Below are 23353 nucleotides of genomic sequence, written 5' to 3'. Positions count from 1 at the left end.
TCATTGTTTCTATCACCCATCTCCTCCCACTTATGACTGTATGACTGTAACCTTGTTGCTGGTATGCTTAAGATTTATATTGACTGTTTTCCTATGACTATCATTAAGTGTTGTACCTTATAATTCTTGATGAACGTATCTTTTCTTTTATCTACACCGAGAGTGTATGCACCAAGACAAATTCCTTTTGTGTCCAATCACACTTGGCCAATAAAAAATTCTGTTCTGTTCTGTTCTATTCTAATTCTAAGTACCTGGAGTTATGCAATCACCATCTGCAATTTTTGTTATCAGCTTCTAACAAGCGAAGTCAATGGGGAAATTGGATTTGCTTAACAACCACGAGATTCACTTACAAATGCACTGATCTACTTAACAGCTTTAGCAAAAAAAAAAAAAAATGGTCATAAACTCAGATATGACTCACTTAACAATCACCTTGCTTAGTAATGGAAATTCTGGTCCCAATTGTGGCCATAAGTTGAGAACTACTTGTGTTAATTATTTTTCTAGAGAAAATGTTACCGGAATTAGGAATGTTCAAAGGTTGTGTGTCACATGAATAGGAAAGTGTTTAGAAGAAATAACCCTTAAAATGTATTTAAGGCATTATCTATATCGGGGCCTGACTTTTGGTAGACTGTATTATTTTTCTTTGCTTTCCTAAGTGCCATATAAAGCTACAATTACAGCTTCAGGAATTTGATTAGTTGGTAATCAATTCATAAATATTCTTTTAGGTGGCTTTGTTTTGCATGCAACTATTCAGTTGCCTTACAATGAGGACAGCCCAGCTGCATGTTCACTCAGACCCTCAAGCCTTTCTCTGGTGGAGGAGATAATCCTCGATTTAAAACCGTTCATTTAGTGATGATTTACTAAGCAAATTACAACAGCTCTGAAAAAGATGGCTTGTGTTTATCATACTTATGATCCTTGCAGCATCCCCACGGCCCTGTGATCAAAAAGCCAGATGCTTGGCAACTGACTCATATTTATGATAGTTTGCAGCAGGCCGGGGTCATGTGATCACCTTTTGCGAACTTCTGACAAGCAAAGTCAATGGGGAAGCCAGATTCATTTAATATCGGTGTTACTTAGCAACTGCAGTGATTTACTTAACAACTGTTGCAAGAAAGATCATAAAATGGGGCAAAGTTCACTTAACAAATGTATTGCTTAGCAACAGAAATTTTGGACTCAATTGTAGTCGTGAGTTGAGGACTACCTGTAGTGGGCCCTGCCCTCTTCTCAACTGAATCGTCTTCGCAGGGTTGTTGTGGGGCCAAACAGCAGGCTGTATTATTGGATTTGTTAGAAATAAAAGCTCCCTGGCATAATTATGTTCTTTCCCAACAGATGCTTTTTATATGTGTTTGATTACTTCTGTTACAAATTTTTAAAAAGTAACATGAATAACAAATGTCTTTTGTATCCCAGAGTTATTGGAATTTGGCCAGCATACAAGTTAAAAAAAACAACAACCCATACAGGCTGGGCACAACAAGAGCTATCTTCCCCCCACCTCAATTGTTTTTACAATTTTATACAAAAAGGGGGTTGCTTTTACATCCACTCAAAGGAGGCCAGCGTTTGTAGAATTCACTAAAGAAAGAAATTGCCTTTTTCCCTCTGGTTGACTTTTAGGAAAATAAGGAACAGGATTACAATAATGCCTCCCGGTCCAATGTTCCAATATTGCAAAAGGTCTAATTTTGGAAAGCAGAGGGGGCAGAGAACAAGCACATCCAAAAAGATCAATGTAACCATCAGTTGAAGGATGAAGAGAAATTGGAAAAGATGGGGACCAGAGAGGAAAGAGCACATTTGCCAGCACCACCAAGGAAAGGAGATCAAGGTCCCATCTGGAAGGGCGAGAGGCCAAAAGCACAGAGCAGATGGAGCCTGGTTGCGACAGCTGGTGGAGACGCGCTTTCATGTGTAAAGTTTACTCCATAGAGACCTCAGTCTATGAGCTTCCAAGGCAGCCTTATGTTAACTGCCCGCCCTCTTCCCATGCTAGGAAACTCAAAGGAGTATGCCTGGCGCAGCTCTCGGGGGCTACTGCTTAATTAAAACAGGGGGCTTTTTAAACATTTTATAATGCAGGTCTTAGAAGTTCAGGGAAGCATCCCTGGGAAGGAAAAGAAATGAGTTTCTGTAGCAATACAGTCCAACTATTCCTCTAGTACCTTCACTATTATAAGGCAAGATGAAAAGGGTGGTGAAAAGGGTCACCCGATATAGAACAATATCATTGATTTCAAGCAACCATCTTTAGACTTTCCCACATTAATTTATACTGTTAAAGGGATGAATGTTAGGCAAAATATCCTTATGACTTTTGCCCTCCTTCAAGTACACTATCCTGAATAATAGTGCCTACACTGCAGGTGGCAGCAGATAGGCAGCCTTGGCTGATCTAAAAAATTGACCTCACAGGCCAGTATTTGGATAAGAACCCTTTTTTATCCCCCAGGTTGTAAATCAGATTGGGAAGAGGGTTGGTTTGGTTTTAAATTAGAAAAATGGCAAAATATTTCAATAAAGCAATGAAGTTGTCTATGTGGGTCATGAGGCACCAAGCTTCACTGAAGGAAGATGTGACCTCTCTATGCTTCTGAAACTTGCCTTTCTTTCAGATACGGAAAGAAAACTTTCACAGTTGCTATTACCAATATTAGAAAGCAAACATTCCCTGTGGTTTCATGATTAATGACCTTTAGAAAAAAAATTTTTTTTTTACATTATAAGCTTCATCAGCAAGTTCCAAATTCTCTTATCAACTCATCTTTTTAAAGAAGGATAGGCCAATTACTACCTATTTTTATGCCAAACAATCCAAGCACTAAATGAACATTTTTGGAACGAGCCACTAATTCCTTCCCGGTGCCCAGCCAATTCTGCATACGTGATCATAAGAATCAATATATTACTTTGTCAAAAGAAAAATCTATGACTCCTCTTGGCACTCTGTTCCAGTTCCTGAGTACAGAAACCAGAATCATGAGAAAAACTGTGATAAGATGCAGAAAATCACAGCTCCCAAAAGTGGCTGTTTATTTTTTGTGTCATGCCAGTTCAGTATTAAGTATTGGAAAATTATACCTAACTTATGATGATTTCACCCTTTGTTTACAAAAATATCACATCATTTTTATTTGCAACACAAATCTGGAAGCAAATAAAGGGAGATATGCAAGGTGAAAATTGCTTGTGGCTCTTAAATTCTACCAAGTTCTCTCTGATTCTGGTTATATGCCCCCAGTCCTATTATCAGAAACTTCCACTTTAGCACAATAATATCCTCTCATAGAATATGAAATTGGCATTCCCTGACCAGGCATATTCTGCCAGCCTGCCCCTCACAATTTCCCCATGACTACCCTTTCCACTCTCTCCTAGTTCTTGACTTTTTCCTGTTTTCCCTGACCCAATTCTGTATTCCAGTCCTGGACTAAAATGTTGAAACAAAGCAGAACTTTATGGTTCTGCAGTACCTCTATCCCCTTCAGATTTAAATAAGCCAGGCTGAAGCGGAGCATGTTCATCTAAGAAGAAAACTCTACCCAAATATATGCTAAAGCAGGGGTGTCAAACTCAAGGCCTGTGGGCCAGATGTGGCCCACGATGTGGTCGGATCCAGCCCACGGGGCCATCCTGGTCTACCCAGTGCGAAGAGGAGAGATCAGGCCAGCGTAGCTTTGGCCCGGTTTACCCAGTGCGAAGAGGAAAGATCGGGCCAGCGTGGCGTCATCCCTGTCTACCCAATGTGAAAAGGAAGCATGCCAGCAGTTGGAGTGGCATCAAGCTGGCCACGTCCACCTAATCGGCCACAGCCACCCCATCCCCCAAGGTCAACCATAGGCCTGATACAGCCCTCAATGAAATTGAGTTTGACACCCGTGCTAAAGCATAACATTGTTTGCTTTTCTCTTAGTGTGATATAGGAATTAATCTATTATGATTTACAAAGGTATGATGGATTGATTGTTCTATAAAGCAGTTTTTAAATTACCAAGGTAACATTGTGTGAGAATGTCATATTGGATAGCTACCTCCACTGTCTTCTGGAAGAACAGGGCTTCTCCATGAAGTAGTTTCAGTGCTCTATCTATAAGCTATGCTACCAAGTTTATGAACACCTCTTGTTAGAAGACTCACAGTGCTTAATTTTAATTTATCTGATTAAGTTTTGTTTTATAGTATGTATGTAGGGTTTTTATTGGTTTGATTGGGCCAATATACTCAAGTGGAGGCTCTTAATGGATAACAACATGCTGTGTCAATGGAGAGACAAAGAGATCAGCCCATCTGCTGGTATGTCAGCTACTACCAGAAACACGTACTGATAATAGCAATATAGACTTAAATAAAGCTTCACAATGCTTTACAGCCCTCTTTAAGTGGTTTACAGAGTTACTGTATTACCCCTAACAATCTGGGTCCTCATTTTACCGACCTCAAAAGGATGGAAGGCTGAGTCAACCTTGAGCTGGTGAGATTCGAACCGCCAAATTGCTGGCACTCAGAAAATAATGACTTATTTTTGGCCAATGACAAAGCTAAGAAAGTGGCTTCTTTGATCTAGATACAGAAAAAGAAGATTGATTGGTCTGTGATGAATGCTTTATCCTATGATGGATATTTATGGTTACTGTACTGTTAAACTGCTCTGAGTCTCTAGGATAGGCAGTATACAACTATTGTATAAATAAAAAAAAATTAATACTGTAACACTTCCCCTTCCACCCAGGCACAAGAGATGGAAAGTAAATTTTAAAACATAAACATAGGTTTTTCTCTCGTCCCTCCTTTTATTTCACATAAAGCATTTGTCCTATGTCACCAGAATTTCTTATTTGCCATCCATTAACTACAGTTTTGATTCCTCAGTAGAAATGGAAAAGCTACTTCTTTGATTTTTAGTAAAATAAAGCTACCATTAAAAAAAATTAAACACATTTTGAATAAAAACAACCCCATTCCTATGCTGTCCCCTTTCTCCAAGCATTCATCCTGAGCCAAATTCCCAGTAGTGGGAAATAAGACAATAAGTTAATAGTTCCTTATGCTTAAAGTTTTCAAGAGAAACACAAAAATCTTCTTAGTGTGAAGTTTTCTTCGATGTTTTCCCAAATTTGGCATCTAGGCCAAGTCCTGCAGAAAAACAAATAGGAAATTAACTGTGGTTGGAAATGATGCTACAGGGCAAAGTGTTGGGTTGGGGATGACTTTGAGTAAAAGAGGGTGAGTGAACAAGGCTTCTAACTTGGGATAATTTTGGAACACACCAAGCTACCCTAGCAGCTTAGAAGCAGATTTTCATCTTACAAGAATGTCCCAGAAATGATGATGTAGTTTTAAAAGCATCTCATTTAATAGTTCTCTGTACAAGTAATTATTATCTGTGGGAGTACAGTATGAAGCAGATTTTAAATCTGCTGAGCTAAGACAAAATAATTGCTGAACCCTGGCACAACCACTAAAAGTATTGTTAGGGTAAAAAGGAGATGATGTGATAACAAGCAAAACACAACCACACCATGTAAAATATCTTGAAACAAATTGAAAGTGCAGAAGAAGCAAAACAGAATAGGTTAAAACCAGTTGGGAAAACATGATTTACTTTAAAAATTGCAATCCTTTGACTATCAGCAACTTTACCTGAAGTGTTAGTTCAGATTTTCCCAACCTAGGCACTCTCCAGATGTTTAGATTTCAATCCCCAGAATTATTCAGTCAAAATAATCATTACTTAGAATTCTGGGAACTGAAGTCCACAGTTGCATCAGCCCATTCTCAGGTGCTCCTAACACCCATGATTAAGCAAGAAAAAGTCTTCTCTTTGGCCATGATGTCTCACATAGAAATACTGTTTTCAACTCTTCAGGCATTTGAGCATCAGCAAATTCTTTCTGCTTTTTTTTTATCACCAAACTTTTCTAGCATATTAAATGGGTTTTGCCTAATCTTCACTATAGTTGAAGCAGTGGAGACTAGATTTGGTGAAGTACATTTTGAGGGAAGAATGGCATATAGGAAAAAGTGTACATCATTGTAGGCTGCTAAGTACCCTATAAATAGATTTAAGTTAAGTAAAACTAATAAAACCCCTACCCTTAGAGACGTGAAAAGCCCAGTGAAATAACTAACCAGGTTTCTATTCTGCAGGAAATCATACACTGGAACTAAGGTTGACATTTCCCAAATAATAAAGACAAAAGAAGCTGGACTCTTACCAAGGAATACCAGGATGGTGCCCATCCACTGTAAATTACTGATAGGATTGGCAAATAGAATGACTGAAGCCAAAATGGTGAAGAACTTGCGAGTCGTGGTGACAATAGAGCAGGTCAGAGGCCCAAAATAGACCACAGTCATGAAAATGAAAGTCTGCAATTTAAAAAAAAAAAAAAGTGGGGGGAGGGAAATATGCAGGCTTGTTCAGAAATATGTCTTGCATCACTTTGATCTTGTAGTCTCTCTGTAGAGACATCTTTCCTCCAACTTTTTACTATAGGACATCTTTTTTTTTGTTATTGAATTTGCACAAGACCACTTACAATTATGGGATGTTTGAAAGAGAAATTACAGACAATCTTGGAATATAAAGTAATCCCCCGTTTGTCCCTTAAATCACAGCAATGAGGCAGAAGGTCTAATAAACCTTTTCAAAAGCAGTGTCCTTTGTATTGTCCTCAACAAATATAAAGGAAAACAAAAGCAGGGCCACTTCCTTTTTTTAACGCTAAAGGCAAAAGACAGAAGGAAAGCAGTACTTTAAATCTTCTGAACTGGTAATGCAACAAAAACGTGCAACCTTGGAAACAGCATAGAAGAAAGAAGATAAAAAACAAAGAAAATCCATTTCAAGCAAAGAGACTGAGGTGAAATTTATAATGGTAACAGCACCACAGTAGGAAATTTATTATGTGATTGGAACTTTAAAAATTGTTTCAAATAATAAATAGCCTCTGGTATTTCTGGAAGGCTTGCTTTAATCATGTTTTTATTTCATATATTATTTTAAATGATTATGGAATTAGAATGCTTTTAATTTTGTGTAAAATAAAATTAGCCAAACATGAAAAGGAAAATTTGGGGACATAACGAAAGTAGGAATTAAAGTCTTCAAAGCCATCTAAAATTTGTAAGCCGACAATAAACCTTGGGTTAAAGCAGATGATTCTGGATTGTTTTGGTGTACATAATTATCCTGCATTCTGATAGCAAGCAAAAAAAAAATATCCACTTTAAAGTTGGACAACTTTCATATGCACCATATAATTTAGTTACAGTGTTTTGTTAAACAAATATCCCTGATTTAATGTGACCAGTCTGAATACACCAAAATATATTTCACACAAGAAAATCTTATGAGGAGCACAGAGATACTTTTGGAAAGGGATGAATGAAGTATTCTATCCTGATATAATCCATTTGGGGAAGGGGGAGGCACGTCAAGATACAGGTAGTCCTCGACTAACAACAATTTGTTTAGTGACTGTTCAGTGTCACAACAGCACTGAAAAAAATGGTTTATGGCTGTTTTTCCCACTTTACAACTGGTGCAGCATTTCCATGGTCACATGAACAAAATTGAAATGTTTGGCAACTGAGTCATATTTATGATGGTTTGCAGTGTCCTGGGGTCATGTGATCACCTTTGACGATCTTCTGACAAGCAAAGTCAATGGGGAAGCCAGATTCACTGAATAACCATGGCAAGAAAGGTCGTAAAATGGGGCAAAATTCACTTAACAAGAAATTTGGGGCTTAATTGTGGTCATAACTTGAGGATTACCTGTACTTGAGAAATAGCTGGTAACATCTTCCTTGTAACATATTACTACATAGAACATACCACATTTACATCCATGGTTCAGCATAATGTGGACAGTTAAAGCACCACACTGGCTTAGCAGAAAAAACCAGTTGCTTACCTGACCTAAAGCACTGGTTAGGCCAAAGAGAAGGATATTATAGATGATGGTAGGATAACGCTCAGTGAAACTCAAGAATTCCCAAAGCTCACCTGTAAAGAAAATACCTAGGGGGAAAAATATGAGAAAATAGAACAGAATAATAAAACCTCTCCCTGTGCCTTGACCATCTGGTGACCAGTCCTATTTGGCTCCCAAACCATATTCTTTTTAACTGGATATGTTCTACACAAGCAGTGAAATTCAGGGTAATGCAACATTGCAAGATTCACTAATACATTCCAGCATTCCCAACATGGCTTCCTCCTGGGCTAGATAGGAAAGTCAACTCTTAACTGCTCTCCTGAAACCCAGGATGGAACTGGTAGACCTGATTTTCTCAGGGGAAGTGACAGAAAAGGCCCATTTCCTAGGTGCTGTCAAAAGCCATTCTCAAATAGATGGGACCTGGAGGGAGTTGACCCTATTTGATCCGATTGGTTAGGCAGATCAGTATGCACAGATGACCTTGTTGAAAACCCTACAGGGCCTTAAATATGCAATCAGCATCTTGGAAATTCCTAGAAGCCAACTGGTGACCAACACAGCTCGTGCAGTAAAAGAAAGAGAAAGGCCCTTTTCCTCTAAAACAGATTTCCTGGAGAAATGGGGAATCTGAAGTCTTCTGGATAGGGTGACCAGATGCTCCTAATCATTTATAGCCAGCCAATATGCTAATGACCAGGGATGATGGGAGCAGCTACCTTCAAATTTTGAAGGTAGTAAGAGAGGGAGGATTTTATCAAGGTTTTTCTCAGAAAATGGAAGAGCTTGATAATCTGATGCTAGAAAAGTTTGCTTTTACAGAACTGGACAGATTAGACCTTACGTTCAGCTGTGCACACCTCTCGCAGATCCCCACCCAGGTCAGAAGGCACTGGGGCATTATTTCTGTATGTTCTTTGAGTCAACTCAGAAGCTGACTGGTACCTTGCTTCCTGGACACTTTAACTTAAAGAGGACCAGCCGATCAGCACACAAACCCCTTTTACAGCTTCTGCTGAATTGCACTCCACACTATTCTGTAAATGCCAGTTGATTGAAAAGAGGGGAACAATTGCTCTCCAAATTACTTTGGCTGCAAGGGCTGCTCCTTTTCATTAATTATCCAATCTTTTCTCCTAAGGTAGTCTCTCTGGAGAGGATCTAACCATCACACACAAAAATAAAGGGTATGGCTTAACTCTTTGCAGTCAAAGGAAATAAGAACTATGTCTATATTCCTGGAACAAGGGAGACACCAAATGGAGGAACAAAGCGTTACTGCCAACCTGCTTTGGGATTCCCACATACCCCAAACTGGCCAGGAACAGCTTTTGGGAGAGAGGGGGTTGCCGGGTGGCTGCTACAGGAGCAACAAAGCACCACTGCTTGCCCTTCTGGAGAAGAGCTATCACATTTCTGAAACAAGATAAGATTGGGTGAGGTATGAATTGTGATATTAAAGCAAAATAAGGGCACATGCAAGTTCTACTAGGGTAGCCATCACTATGAGGTTATTTTAAACAAGCTTCCTGAATAATTGAGTATTATTCAAGGCAATATTTACCCTAATCCAATTAACAGCAATCTATGTGTAGAAACAACTTTAATTAGGTGAACATACAGTACCATAAAACATATATGAAGATGGAAGGGCCTGGTGGCTCAGCAGACTGATAGCATTGTGATTAACACCAGCTGTCTGCAATTACTGTAAGTTCGAATCTCACCAGGCTCAAGGTCGACTCAGCCTTCCATCCTTTCTAAGGTAGGTAAATTGAAGACCCAGTTTGTGGGGGCAATAAGCTGACTTTGTATAAATATACAAAAGTATGAAGGCTATTGCTTAACGCATTCATTGTAAGCCGCCCTGAGTCTCCGGAGAAGGGTGGCATATAAATCAAATTTTAAAAAAAATACTGTCTACCAATTAGGCAACTGATGCTCCAAGCTTTACAACACAAGGATTCCCACAAGTCTCTAAAGTATTGTACTTGATTGGATTGCTTATGCGTGCACACACACACACAGACACACAGAAAGAGAGTAACATATGCATAGCTTCCCATTTTTTTCTGCAGAATTACTGAATTCAAATCAGCGATATTGTTCTTCTGCTGAATCAAAATAATATCCTTACCAGCACCCAGGACCAAAGTGGACCATAGGTTAACGTTTAACATCATATGATTGGAACCAGTCTGGTAGTAAGCTCTCATATGGTCTTGAGACACCCCAGTTAAACCATCCAGAGTCAAAGACAGCAACTAAAATGATGAAGGAAAGAGAATCACAGTCTAATGTTGATGAAGAAAAATACTACTGTTTTGAACACTGCAACCTCACAGGAATGTGAAAATACTGTCCTTTGGGTTCAGATATTAATAGCATTTGCAAATTCTATTCACTGAGTTCTGCTCAGTTTAATTTTGCTTCTTAACTGACCTGTAAGGATGGAATGTTGTCACTCTTAAAATTTCATCTTGTTGGAAAACTTCCAGAATAATTTTGATGGTAAACTTATATTTATGTTTTAGTAGGGATTGCTTTCAGGAAAATAAATAATTCTATTGGTCGTCTTTTCTTAACAGTTGGAAATACTAACTTGAGCAAAGCCTAATGTTTGCAAATTTGCACATGAACCGATCTCATCCTACTAGTCACATAATATCAACAATCATTCTTTTCTTTCTTTCTCCCTTTCTCTTTTTTTTGTTAAACTCATTAAGGAAGTGTGACCTTTAGAAGCAAACAAATTAATATTACAAACAGAAAACTGATGGCAGAAAAGGACTAAATGTAGATACCATACATTTAGAAACATTAAATCGCATTCTCCACATTTTTGACCAATTGTCCAGCAATGCCAAATGGTTTTCTATGTTATAAATACCCTCTGAACATCAACTCTATTACACACTTTTGCATCATTGGCAAAAAGACAAACCTTACCTAGCAATCCTTCTGTTATTATATCACCAACCAACACAACAAACAGAACAGGACCTATTGCTGAACCTTATGTTACACTACCAGTGACTTGTCTGTGTTCAGATATTGGTCCATTATCAATCAGACACGGATCTATTCCTGAGCCAACTTCCTATCCACTGAACCACCCAATGGTTAAGCCCTAGTCCCGTGATGGCAAACCTATGGCACGCGTAGCCATATTGGTGGGCACGTGAGCTCAGCTCCGGCACGCATATGCACACCAGCCAGCTGATTTTCGAGCCTTCTGGGCTCACTGGAAATAGGGAAACAGGCCGTTTTTTGCCTCCGGAGGGCCTTGTGTGTGGGGGGGAGGGCATTTTTGTCTCCACCAAGGTCCTAGAAAGCCTCTGGTGCCTTGGGGGGGGGAAAGGGGGGTCGCGGTCGCAGGGCACATAGAATTATGGGGTGGGCACGTGTGCGTGTGACCCCCCCCCTCTCCTGGCACACGATGGCAAAAAGGTTAGCCAACACTGCCCTAGTCCTAACTTTTTAATGAGTTCATTATATGGAATTGTATCAAATGCTTTGCTAAAATCCAGATAGTCTACGTCCATAGCACTACTTCCATCCAAAACACTTGTGACATGGTTAAAAAGTCAATCAGATTAGTTCAACATGACCTGCATTCAGTAAAGCCATGTTGCTTTGAGTCCATTGAGTTGTGTACTTTTAAACATTCACAACTTGATGGAATATTAATATTGCTAGATAAAGAAGTATATATTTTGCTTGGCTATACCCACAGCAGTTTAAATTTACTAAGACATCAATAACTGGATTTTTCTTACTTGGGAGATGGCCAAAAGAATCACTATCAATCCTCCCTACGTTTTTAACCTTCCAGAGGATCAAAAATCTGCCTTTCCCCCAAGCATTGAGGTAGGATGCTGATTGAGCTGGGAGGCTGGGAGGTATGGTGCCAGGGAAGGGGAAGGGTATTTCTATGTTTTTATGAGCTGTTGTTAGCTGACTAGAATCATTATATGAAATAGGCAGCCATATAACTCCTGTAAATAACATAATTAAATAAATACTTGCAATATTGGAAGGGCAAAAAAGGACCTGACTCACAGCAAGGATTTAAATTATCTTTCTAAAAAAAGGAAAAAAGCACTTTGATTTTTTTTGGGGGGGGGGGGATTTTCTACAGAACTCATTCCCAGACTTTATTTTTACTTTCTCCAGGCCCCTGCCCCCTTTTTTGGTAGATGTTAAATTATACATTACTTATTAACTCTTATTTTGTTAGTAGGACGGAAGCTTGATTAATTGTTCCATTCAATAAAATATTTTAAAGAAATATTTGCAGTGCAGTAAGTCACTGGCAGCTTAATGATACATGCAAATAAAAATGTCAAGTGCCAAGGTAACCAAAGATTATGTTCTTGAGAGGCATCCCTCCCACTTCTCTACAAAATATAATTTAGCACCTGGCAATTTTCCTGATAGTTTTTGTTTTGTTTTGCCTTTTAAGAGTTTAGAACTTACCAGCAGGAGTTCCCCATAACCGAAAACATGCTCATCCCCAACACTTCCTACATTTTTCGGCTTGTACATAAACAGGGCCACACCTGTGACGATCAGTAGGACGCATAAATATTTGGACAACGGATACTTCTTCTTCAGCACTGTCACCCCCAGAAGCATGACTAGAAAAAGAAAAGAAATGTTGAAAAAAGTACACTCTCAATAATCCTGATAAGAAATTTAATTAACTAATGACCACTGCATATTATCTTGCATATTGCAATCATATGAATAATTTTCCACTGGTCATTCTTAAGAATTCTATGGAGCCTTCAATCCTGAAGCTAAAGCTGCTAGGCTATCTCACCTCACTCAGGTAAACAGCTGGTACTTTCAGATCTAAACATGAAATGATCCAACCCTACTAACCACATAGTATCAACAGCCATTGCTTTCCTTTCCCCCATTTTTCCTACTTTTCCCCCTTCCCCAAATATCAGATAAAACTATTATGGAACTTCAACTTTAGAAGCCAATAAAGTTACATTAAATAATCAGGTTCAATTGATGTGGGCAATGTATCTCAAAAGTTCCTTGGCACGGATGGTTTTCAGTATAGGATCAGGGATTGCATACCTGGGATGGGTTTACAGGACTTTCCAAGGACCTATGAAAATTAAAAAAAAAAAAAGATATTCACTTGGCTATAATCTTCTACATCTCTGGCATTTGAAGAATGTAAAAAACTAGGGGGTGGGGGGAAACTAGTTGCTTAAGGTGCAGAAGTTAATCATGTTCTAAGTAAAAGCCACACACCTTTATAAACTGAATATTTCCTTTTTTCTTTATAAAGCAGGGGTGAAATCCAGCAGGTTCTGACAGGTTCTGGAGAACCTGTAGCGGAAATGTTGAGCAATTCGGAGAACCGGTAGTGGAAATTTTGAGTTCAGAGAACCTGCAAATGCCACCTCTGGCTGGCCACAGAGTGGGGTGAGAATGGAGTTTTTGCAATATCCTTCCTCCAGGAGTGAGGAATGGGTATTTTGCAGTATCCTTTCCTTGGAGTGGGGTGGGAATGGAGATTTTGCAGTATCATTCCCCTGCCACGCCCACCAAGCCATGTCCACAGAACCGGTAGTAAAAAAAAATTGGATTTCACCACTGTTATAAAGCCATTACATTCTATGCTTATTTTAAAGCTGTGGTAGTTCCTTCTGAAGCTTTTCACTCCCACAGCTATTTTTTCCTATTTTTTTTCTTTCTTTGTTACTTCTTTACCTCCTATTCAGTCTTCTCTTTTATAAAAAGAATTACATTTGGCCACGCTTTTTCTCAAACTTCAGCTCCTATAGGCAGTGTGTGTTATGTTGGTCTTGGGGTCACAGTAAGTGAACTTTACCATTATCTGGAACTGGCCCTTCTACATCTAACACGTATTTTTAAGGCAGATATTACAAAATATATATACAAATTTGCTTGATCAACCACTGAGTTGCAGAGTTGAAAAACATGTTCATCCATCAAATCAAAGCCTCGTTCCTTTAACAATATTCAAGAGGTTATTTATTGGGGCTCAGCAAAGGAGCGTAAACATTCTCTTCAACAAAAAAATCACGCTGGGGAGTGGGAATGGGAGAAAACTCCTTCATTTGTGCTATAATCTTCTGGCCTTGGAGATTCCCTCCAGATCAGTGGTGGGTTGCTCCCAGTTTGGCCCGGTTCGGCCGAGCCGGTAACGGTGACGCTATTATGTCACCGAACCGGTTCTCTTTCTTCAGGAGCTGGGCCCTCCCACCTGCTCCCGCGTTATTCCGACTTTATATTTCTTCTTTTTTCGCCCAACTGAGAGGTGCAGCAGAGCAGATTGCCGCACCTCAGCTGGGCAGATTCGAAGCGCGCGCACAAAGAGAACCGGTAATAAAAGCCAGTTAGAACCCACCCCTGCTCCAGATATACCAAGGGAGCCATCTGGCCCAGGAGACCATTGTGCACTCCTAGAGCGTCCCACTGACAGCCTCTCATGAACAACCTGTAGGATATCCTACTGACAGCAGAATTCCTTAGCTTGATAAAACCTTCAACCAGGACTGCAAGAAATGGCTAACGGGAGCTCCAGAGCAAAGCAACATACTTTTTAATATTCTTAAGAGTTTTATTTTTGGGCTCCCAGTGGGTGGTATGGTGAAATAAACACCTCTCTGACAGAGCAGAGACAAAAACCATGGAAATACCAATGAACCAGCAAGCTTTTTGGAACCTCTCAAGATAAAAATATAATCAAAAATAAATGGAAAAAAGGCAAGATTTTGATTTAAGAAGGTTATAAATAAATTAAAAGTCTAGACAGCTTTGGAACATCTTTTATTATAAGATTTATTTATTTTATTTATTTATAAAATGTATTGGCTGTCCATCTAACGACAGAGTAATAGGGTAATATTTTGGAAATTGCATAATTTCTAAGAATCCAAATGTTTTTGTTTATCTTAAGTCAAAACAAAAACTTGAGACTTTATTTCAGGAATTGAATACTACAGGTAATTAAAGATTCCATGCAGAAAATGAAAAAAAAAGTGTATGATTTTTTATTTTTGGTTACTATGAGGAGTCATGACACAAAACTCTGTAACGTTAGAAATATTTCAAGAGATTTTCAAGTGGGCCCAAACATTAGTAGCTACATCAGAAAAACAATGATGTCTGGTTTTATGGATAGACTATATCCAAAAGAAATACTTGAAGTACTACAGAAATACCTTAACCAGAAATGCTGGATTTTTTAAAAAAGTATGATTTATAAAATAGAGGAGACAGCTAAAGTAGATTTAAAAATGACAAGACAAGAGAATGATTCTGATGAGGACTTTTTACTGGATACACAAAAGAAGCGGATTAAAGTTTTGAAAATCAAAGTGGAAATACAAAATAAAGTAGATTACAAGAGAGGAGGCAGTGAGAGTGAAATTATACATCATCAGCCAAGAGAAACCCCCTATTAAGGTTTTTTTTTAATTGAATATAGAAAATAAGCTAGTTAAAACTTCGAAAATCAAAATGAAAATAAAAATGGCAAACCAAGACAATGACCTGGATAATGATTTTTTTTTTTTACTGGATTTAAAAAAAGGTTTGCTAAAGCTAGAAGTCTCTGCCATGGGAAAAAGAAAAATTACAGACACCTAATTCTGACATTTGAATGAATTAAAAACCAAGATTGTTAGGTAAACTAAAACATCTTTTTATAAAGCCATGGTAACTCTTTATAGACACCAGTCAGCAAAAAGGTAACTCTTTTTGCTAACACCAGGATTGAAAAGTTGATGAATTCAGGGTTTTTCTATTGATTAGTGATGGGTAAAGAAAGAAGAGGTAATTGTTTGTAAATCTATAGAAGGTGAAAGTTATTGAATTAGTTTTTACTTGTGATGAATATTGGAAGATTGAAAGTCATTCTTTTATATATATTTTTTTCTTTATTATATGCTTTCTTTTTATTTTTCTTTCTTTGGAATCCTTGGTGCTCTCGTGAGCTAAGTTGTTTGAAGATATTTCATTACCCAATTAGGTAACATCATCAATCCCTTCTTTCTGTGTACTTTTTATTCTATTTCTTTTGCTTTTTCTGAATTTAGTTTGTATTTACTTTTACTACTGTAATTAAAATAATATATTTTTTTTAAAAAAGCTTTTATTCTTGACTTCTGATTCTATAAGAATGCTTCTAGTTGGTATTACTGTTTTAAACTGACTACATTCATACCTCAATATTTGACTGTTTTGAAATTCATTGAATTTGGTACTCAACAGAGTTTGATGTGAAAATTTTGTCCTAGTACTTGTTGTTTGTTTGGTACTGGACCCACAAATTGGAACTTGTCGGTGTCATCTGCCCCATGACTTACTACCCTTTCCAGCCAAAACAAAGGGTGATGTGTTAGTCACATGGTTTGTTTGATACTTGTAGTTTAATACATTGTGGTTTGTTTGGTATGAATCGCACCTGTGGAACCAATTAATGATGAGTACTGAGGTACCACTGTATATATGATTTAAATTACAGTTATATATTAAGGAATTCTATATCACTCAGATTTGGGAGACTGGAGTAGCCTGTATACCCTATAGCTAGGTAAGTAAATCACCCCCTTAGTCTTAAAAACAAGGGGATTTTTTGCTTAGCAAAGCGCTTTGAGGGAATGTAAAATTCTGTTGAAGTAAAGAATCTCTTTGAGCCTTGACAAAACTATAATCTGAAAATACTGAAATCAAGCCTAGAATTTCTTATTTCTCCTCCCAATACAAATTCTGAATAACCATGGCAATATAATGCCATTTAATATAAACAATATGGGAATTAATTATCTGGCTCTTTTCTACACTATTATATGATTTTAATACATGCTATAGTAAAATAAACTGCCAAACTCTTCATTAGCAAAAAGAGATATCCCATTTTCTATCTAATCTCCCCCGGCCATCAAGCACCTACACCTCCTCTCTGCTCTTTTTTACTCTTTGCTCTTTTTCACCTGAGTTGGGTAGTTGACAAACTGAAGTGCTGAGTTGCTGGATACCATTGCTCCTAGATATGAGAGAGAACAAGCTGCGTAGAGCCAATTCCGAGTCCGGTCCACCTTGACAGCATCAAAAAACTGGATCACTGGTAGGAAAAGTTTACATTAAACACAAATATGTTTAATTTAGGGATAGCAAAAGGTAAAACAATTTCCTTCCTTCTAAGGGAGAATATTTGCAGCTCAATGCTGAGCTGCAGAGTTCTTGGTATTGCTTGTAGATGTTTCACTAGCCAATTAAATTGATAAGATTATCTTTGGGTAATGAAACACCTGCAAGCAATCAAGCTCAGAGAGCACTAACTCCATAATTTTCTGTTTTCAAGACCTCCTCCCAAAAAGGTGTGTGTGTGTGTGTGTGTGTGCGTGTGCGTGTAAGATGATCTGTCTATAAAGTACTTTTATGTTGTTTACCAGGTTAGCAACAATCTAACATTTATTAAATTTAAATTTAAATCTTGCCTGGCAAGAATTCTTCCAGCCAAGAGAATACAAGTAGTCCTCGACTTAACAACCAATCACTTAAGACCATGCAAAATACAATAAACCCCTCAAAAGTTAAGACTGTGACGCTACAGCACCACGAGTCATTTGCCTTTATGACTGACTGCAGAGACTCTCCAGGATGCCCCCCGCTCGCTAAGTCACTCCCCCATGCTGCCCCTCTGAGTCTCCAAAGGCACTAGGCCTGCTTTGCTACCCCACTAGATTCCACATACTCTTCCGCACTTTGGTCACCAATCACTCACTCACCTTTCAAAGATCTCCAGAGCTGAAGTAGTCAGGGTAGGGAAAAAGGGCAGACTGCTCCGCTGCTGGGCCACATGGCTGTCTTTTACTGTGTGTAGCTATAAACCCCTTTGACCCTGCAACCCATCCAAGTGCATGGTGTGATTGTGGAAGCATTGGCTTGGAAAATGACAGTCGCTTGTGGGATCCAAGCATCAGAGACTTTGCTTTCCAAAGAAAAAATAAGCTCTCTGTATACAGGAAGTCCATTTTGCTCTACTGGCATTACTGAGTTGTTTGGGAGCCAAGGAGAGGTGAAATGCTACCGGTTGGCCGCAAATCAGTAGTAAAAAAAAAAGCTACTAGTCCGTCTGAACTGGTATTTCCGACGATCAGCTATGCTAAGCAATTTCTATTCGCTAGAAAGCAGGAAATCCTGCTTTCTAGTGAATCTAAATTGCGCAGCACAGCTGTTCCCCCTCCTTGCTGTTCTACTTACTTTCAAATGGTTCCTTTTTCCACGCAAAGCGTGTTTGGTGTGCACTGTGCATGCACAAGCGCGGGGTGTGCATTTGGCTGCACTGCATGTACAGCATGCATTTAGTGCGCACTGCGCATGCACGCACACAGCGTGCATTTGGCATGCAGTGCGCATAGCAAACCAGTGGCAACCCGTGGAGGATTTCACCACTGGATCCAAGCCTTCATTCACTAGCAAAGAAAGACGCTTCCCCTTCCCATTGTGTGCTAACATTGTGCATCTAAAATAGTGCTGGCCAGAAAGGGGAGCCAGTTGTCTTTACTGGTGAATTAAAGTTTGGATCCCAAAGAGTTCACTAATACAAGCAGAGCAAAACAGATCTCTCCACTTAAGGGAGCTTTTCTTTCTTTTGCAAAGCAAAGATCCTTATTGCTTGGATCCTATAAGTGGTTGTCATTTTCCAAGCTGGCCCTTCCATGATCAGGCTGTGCAGCCGCAAAGTGCTTCATTGCAGGGCTGCATGGGTTGCTGGTTCAAAGCAGTTTATGGCTGCACTCAGAAAAAGACTGCCACTTATGGATTGTGCAACAGAGTGGCCTGTCCCGCTTCCCTACCCCAACCTCATGAGCTTTGGAGGTCTGCAAAAGGTAAGTGTGTGATTCTAACAGGGGAAGGGAGAGTAGGAGGGCTAAGCAGCTGTGGGAACTCCCAAGAATGGGAAGTGGGGCATATGATATCTCGGAGAGTGGAGGAAGCTTTGGGAGGTCTGAGGCAGTTTGGTTGTGCCTGAAGGCCTCCAGGATCTCAAGTACTCACCCAAGAACCCATGTTCCACCTAACGGCCTGCATGTTCATTTAACAATTGCATCAGGAAAATCAGAGATGGCAGTTTATTAAGTGAAGCGGTTCATTTAAAGGCTGTCACAACTTCCAACTATAATGGGCAGACTCTATTATGGTTGTAACTCGAGGACTACTTGTATTACATGTGTATTACATTTTTTTCTCCTAGTATTCTTCAATGCTTTCTTTCCAGAAGATGTAAATAAGTTTGATGTTAGGAGCAGCCAGTAAAAAATGAAAGAAAAAGTGGGTGCTCTTCAGACATCTAGACATTTTTCGTCTTATGATCACAATTTAGACTGAAGCTTCTGTTGCTAAGTGGTGCAACTCATTAAAGGAGTTACACCCAATTTTATGACTATTGTCACAAGGTTTTTAAGCGAATCACTGTGACTGTTAGCAAATCCAATTTTGCTATTGACTTTACTTCTAGGAGGCTAGCTGAAAAAATGATCACATGACTGGGAATGCTGCAGCTATTGTAAATGGATGCCAACTGCCAAGGGCCCAAATTGCCTCTTCGCCATACAAGGATGCTGTGATGGTCATAAGTGCAAGAACCAGTCATTTTTTTCAGCATCTAACTTTCAATGGTCATTAAATGAATGGCCATAAGTTGAGGACTACCTGAATTACGTGCTGTATAGCTGTTCTGAGTTCAAGAGGGTTGTTTTAGACTCAGAACATCCTGTAAGGTTAAACAAAAAACAATAATAGAACATTTACAGTATAGCCAGACAATTAAATTGTGTAGGAAGCAGTTCAACTCAAAATGATTAGCATACCTCTAATTGTAATATGTATATAGAATACTTAGTTTTACCCTAATCTCCAACTACAATTAAGTAATTGGGGGAAAATTAAAAAGGACTAAGCCTCTTACCTGTGGTTATGTTTAAACACAAAGGAGGCAATCAATTTATAAACCTGTCTATTGTGGTTACTTTTCAGTTCTATGTATCATGGAGATTCATAAAATTGGTTAGTTTAATGACCCTGGGTAAGTATATTAATGTAATTTTGGTAAGAAGTGTTGGGACACTCAAGAAAATGCCAAGAAGAAGGTGCGAGAGATTTCTACACAACTCTCTATCTCCCCATCTGTCTTTCTCTTTTCCAAGGTTATACAATATGCATACATGTCTCTGCCAATTGTTATTTTCTACTCATTTTGCCTGCAGCAGTGGACGGGGGACAATAAAAAGTAAAGGAATTTACAAAAATATATTTGAAAGTTTTCATTTTTTTCTGATGAAGAATGTGAAGGAAAGGACAGTATGCTTTAAATCAGGAGAAAATAACTTTATTTTTTTTCTACTGCCCAAATATAATGTGCTCCTTTCATTGGAATGGGAAATATAGGAGACTTAGCACATGCAAATTATTTTTCATACATTTTAACAAAACATGGAAGAAAAAAAATATATAGCTGTCTTTCATGTAGGTTCTCTTTAAAAACACATAAGCAACAGCATGCTCTTTTTATATTTACCCATCCATTATGCTAATCATCAATGGATTTCAATAGATATAGCTAGAGAAGAGGGCCTTTTCTAAATGTGGAATGGGGGGGAAGGAAAATAAAGGAATTCTTTAGCATGGCTGTCCCATTCTTCTCTTTCTAAGAAGAACCAACAGAGAACAATGACTACTGCCAAAATAAGTAGCAGAAAAGAGATTGAAGTTTATGCATGGATTTGAAGTAGCCAGGCAAATCAAATCACAGCCAGCAGTGTCCTCTGGTGGGGAGGAGGATGGTTTTCAATTTTTTTAAAAAAAAATAGTGGTATGATGTAACTTGTGTCCACCATCTTGTTTTTCCCAGCCTCCCTATAGATTTCCCTAGTTATAGTACATTCTTTCCACACAAAAAAGAAAAGAAAAGAAAAAATGGTGTTTGGATTTGGAGTCTTCTAACAGATTCCAGAATCAAGAGAATGCAAAACAGATCATTTGCTGATTTCTTTTTTTAATGTACTTACTCAGCTTAGCGAAAATGGCATTCATCACACACTGAATAAAGACTAAAGACAGAGCATATCTGAATTTCTCCTGCTTTGCTCCTTCTCCATATTTGCCCCTTGTACTGTAGGGGGAAAAACACATAGGAGGTTCCACCAATGAGTCACAGGCAATTACAATCTTTTCTCTGGAAGTTACATTCACTAAAAGGAAACTCAGCCCTAAGCAAATGGTCTTGTTGGACAACCCTTGTCCTTTCACAAGAATATGCAAGTTATTGCTTTTATTATATTGATGGGATCTTCCCAGCAGGACCACTAGATAGCAGCTTGCTAACAAAAGAAATATATTGACAGATATAAGAAAGATCATATATCATCTGTTTAAGGTGGAGGAGGAAATAAAAAGAAATGATTTAAGATCAGAGAGAGAATCATATATTGGAAGAGTCAATATAAAATCTCAAACCTCTTACAAATTAACTAGGGAAATCAAAGTACCGGTACTTATTATAACTCACATTTTTCAGAGCAACTTGAAAAGTGCACTTATTTTTTATACCATGAAATTGTAACTTAGTTTTTATATTTTTAAAGTAAACAATTCTAAAAAAAAAATAATGACTTGAGGTAAACCCAATATGAAAAAAAATGGAATTAAGTTCACTGAACACAAACATACTTAGAATTACTTTTTCTTTTATTAGGACAGTGAAATTCTATGTGAAGTATGACCAACTATATTCAATTGTTATTCCTAAGTAAGTACAGCAAGAACTATAGTTTAAGGCTATATTACAGATTATGTATCATTCTGTATTTATTTTAAACCATTAACCTTAATCATTTTACTGATCAATTAAATCTCTGCATGTATTACAAAAATAATAAACAAATGTTACAAAATTAGGGGTCTGTTTTTAAAGAAACAACTGACTGGAATGTGCTTCGCTATAAAATACTGCACTAATCTCAGAAAGATATGTGACCAAGCCAAAACTCCTTCCTTAGTTTGAACTGGCCATCGGTAAACTCTTAATAGACAGCTTAAAATCTCAGTGAGGCATTAAATACACATATACTGCCAATTCCACTTTGTAGGAAAATTTCTATGCTTTTAATGAAACTGACACAGTCTGAATAATTATGTTTTTGTCCACTATCCATCCATAAGCAATAGTAAAGCATAGTCATCTATGGGGTTTCTACTACCTGCTGCACCACTTGTATTATAGAATTTAATTAGACTAGATCCGTTGAATCAATAGACTTAAATTTAGACAGATCCTATCTGGATTACCGTAAATTCTGCGGGTATGTGCACATTCTGTTTTTTTTACAGTCCGGATATAGTACATTTCACAATATGAGCTTGGTAAATTTAAACTCCGAAGATGAAACGGAGACCGTCAGAAAGAACGACAGTTGATTTCAAAAGAGGAACCTGCAGGTCGTTATCTGGATCACAATAACCAAATGTTTTCTTAAGCAGATAAGGAGCTTAGACGGAGTGATCAACATCTATTAGGAACGACAGCAATTGGGAAGGAAGAGTTTCTCAGAGCGCGCAGTGAAATCTCCGCCAGGCAGAACCAAAAGCATCTCTGCCAGCCCTGCAAAGAAGAAACCGTTTTCCTGCCAGCCCTGCAAAGAAAAAAGCGTTCTCCTCAAGTGACTTACATTGTCTCTTGCAGGACGCCGTACCAGAAGTAACACACGAAGACACCCAGGCAGCAGACAGGCAACCGTAGCCGCTCGGAGAAAAACCAAATCCCTCCGCCTCCTGACCCCCCAGTCGCCCCCATGGCCGACAGTGCAGTAGTTTCGGGTGCAGATACTCTCAGTGGTAATAGCTCCACGCACTCATCCCGCACCGGCAACGACGGTGGCGGAAAAGAGGGCCTCATAGAGGCGGCTGCGCCGTGGACTAAAAAGGACCTTTCCAACTCCACGCGGAGGTAACTAATACGCTGCCTGACCAGCCTAACCCTGCTGAAGAGAAACTGCCGGACGAAAAAAGGATCTCGGCATCTTTTTTTTTCTTTCTCCCGTGCAGTGCTATGTGTTCATTGGCTTTTCCGTGCTGGAAATGCGCCTCTTTCACACCACGAAGTTATAAAGGGGCTTAGAAGGAGCAGGGCGACTTCTTTGGACGTCATCAAACGCGCCTGCCGTGATTACCCGGCCGAGTCGAACTTCGTGTCATGTTTTCATTGCTGGTGGGAAGAGGTGGAGAATGACGTTCCCGAGAGCAACGGTTGTTGGGGGCCGGACGGTGAAATAAAGATGGCAATGAAGCTGCCTGAAGGGCATTCGCTTTGTTGCTCTAGCAAATTG

The 23353-nt window shown here is 38.8% G+C and overlaps 1 protein-coding gene and 3 long non-coding RNA genes across 4 annotated transcripts in view; 2 read left to right on the top strand and 2 right to left on the bottom strand.

The window, feature by feature from the left end:
- The window catches only part of LOC117664520 (uncharacterized), an 18388-nt gene extending 11202 nt beyond the window's left edge, over positions 1-7186 (top strand). Inside the window, exon 4 of the long non-coding RNA XR_015733776.1 lies at positions 6175-7186. This is a non-coding gene — a long non-coding RNA (uncharacterized LOC117664520). The remainder of the gene's footprint in view (positions 1-6174) is intronic.
- The window catches only part of LOC148114073 (uncharacterized), a 228296-nt gene that overhangs the window by 3634 nt on the left and 201309 nt on the right, over positions 1-23353 (bottom strand). The window lies entirely within an intron of this gene.
- SLC35B1 (solute carrier family 35 member B1) lies at positions 4794-22942 on the bottom strand. Its single transcript, XM_034415472.3, has 9 exons — positions 22697-22942; positions 21038-21141; positions 16958-17088; positions 13065-13095; positions 12450-12610; positions 10108-10234; positions 7947-8053; positions 6243-6396; positions 4794-5160 (listed from the first exon to the last, which is right to left on the bottom strand). The coding sequence occupies exons 1-9, from the start codon at positions 22921-22923 to the stop codon at positions 5108-5110; spliced, it is 1095 nt and encodes a 364-aa protein (XP_034271363.1). The 5' UTR covers positions 22924-22942; the 3' UTR covers positions 4794-5107.
- On the top strand, positions 22856-23353 carry LOC148114075 (uncharacterized). The gene is made up of 2 exons (XR_015733777.1): positions 22856-22974; positions 23073-23353. It is a non-coding gene; the product is annotated as an uncharacterized LOC148114075 (long non-coding RNA).

Source organism: Pantherophis guttatus, chromosome 4 (assembly GCF_059756535.1).
Source record: "Pantherophis guttatus breed Tessera chromosome 4, ASM5975653v1, whole genome shotgun sequence".
NCBI lineage: Eukaryota > Metazoa > Chordata > Lepidosauria > Squamata > Colubridae > Pantherophis > Pantherophis guttatus.
The sequence above is the reverse complement of the archived record's forward strand: the minus strand, read 5'-3'. Positions and strand labels throughout refer to the sequence as shown.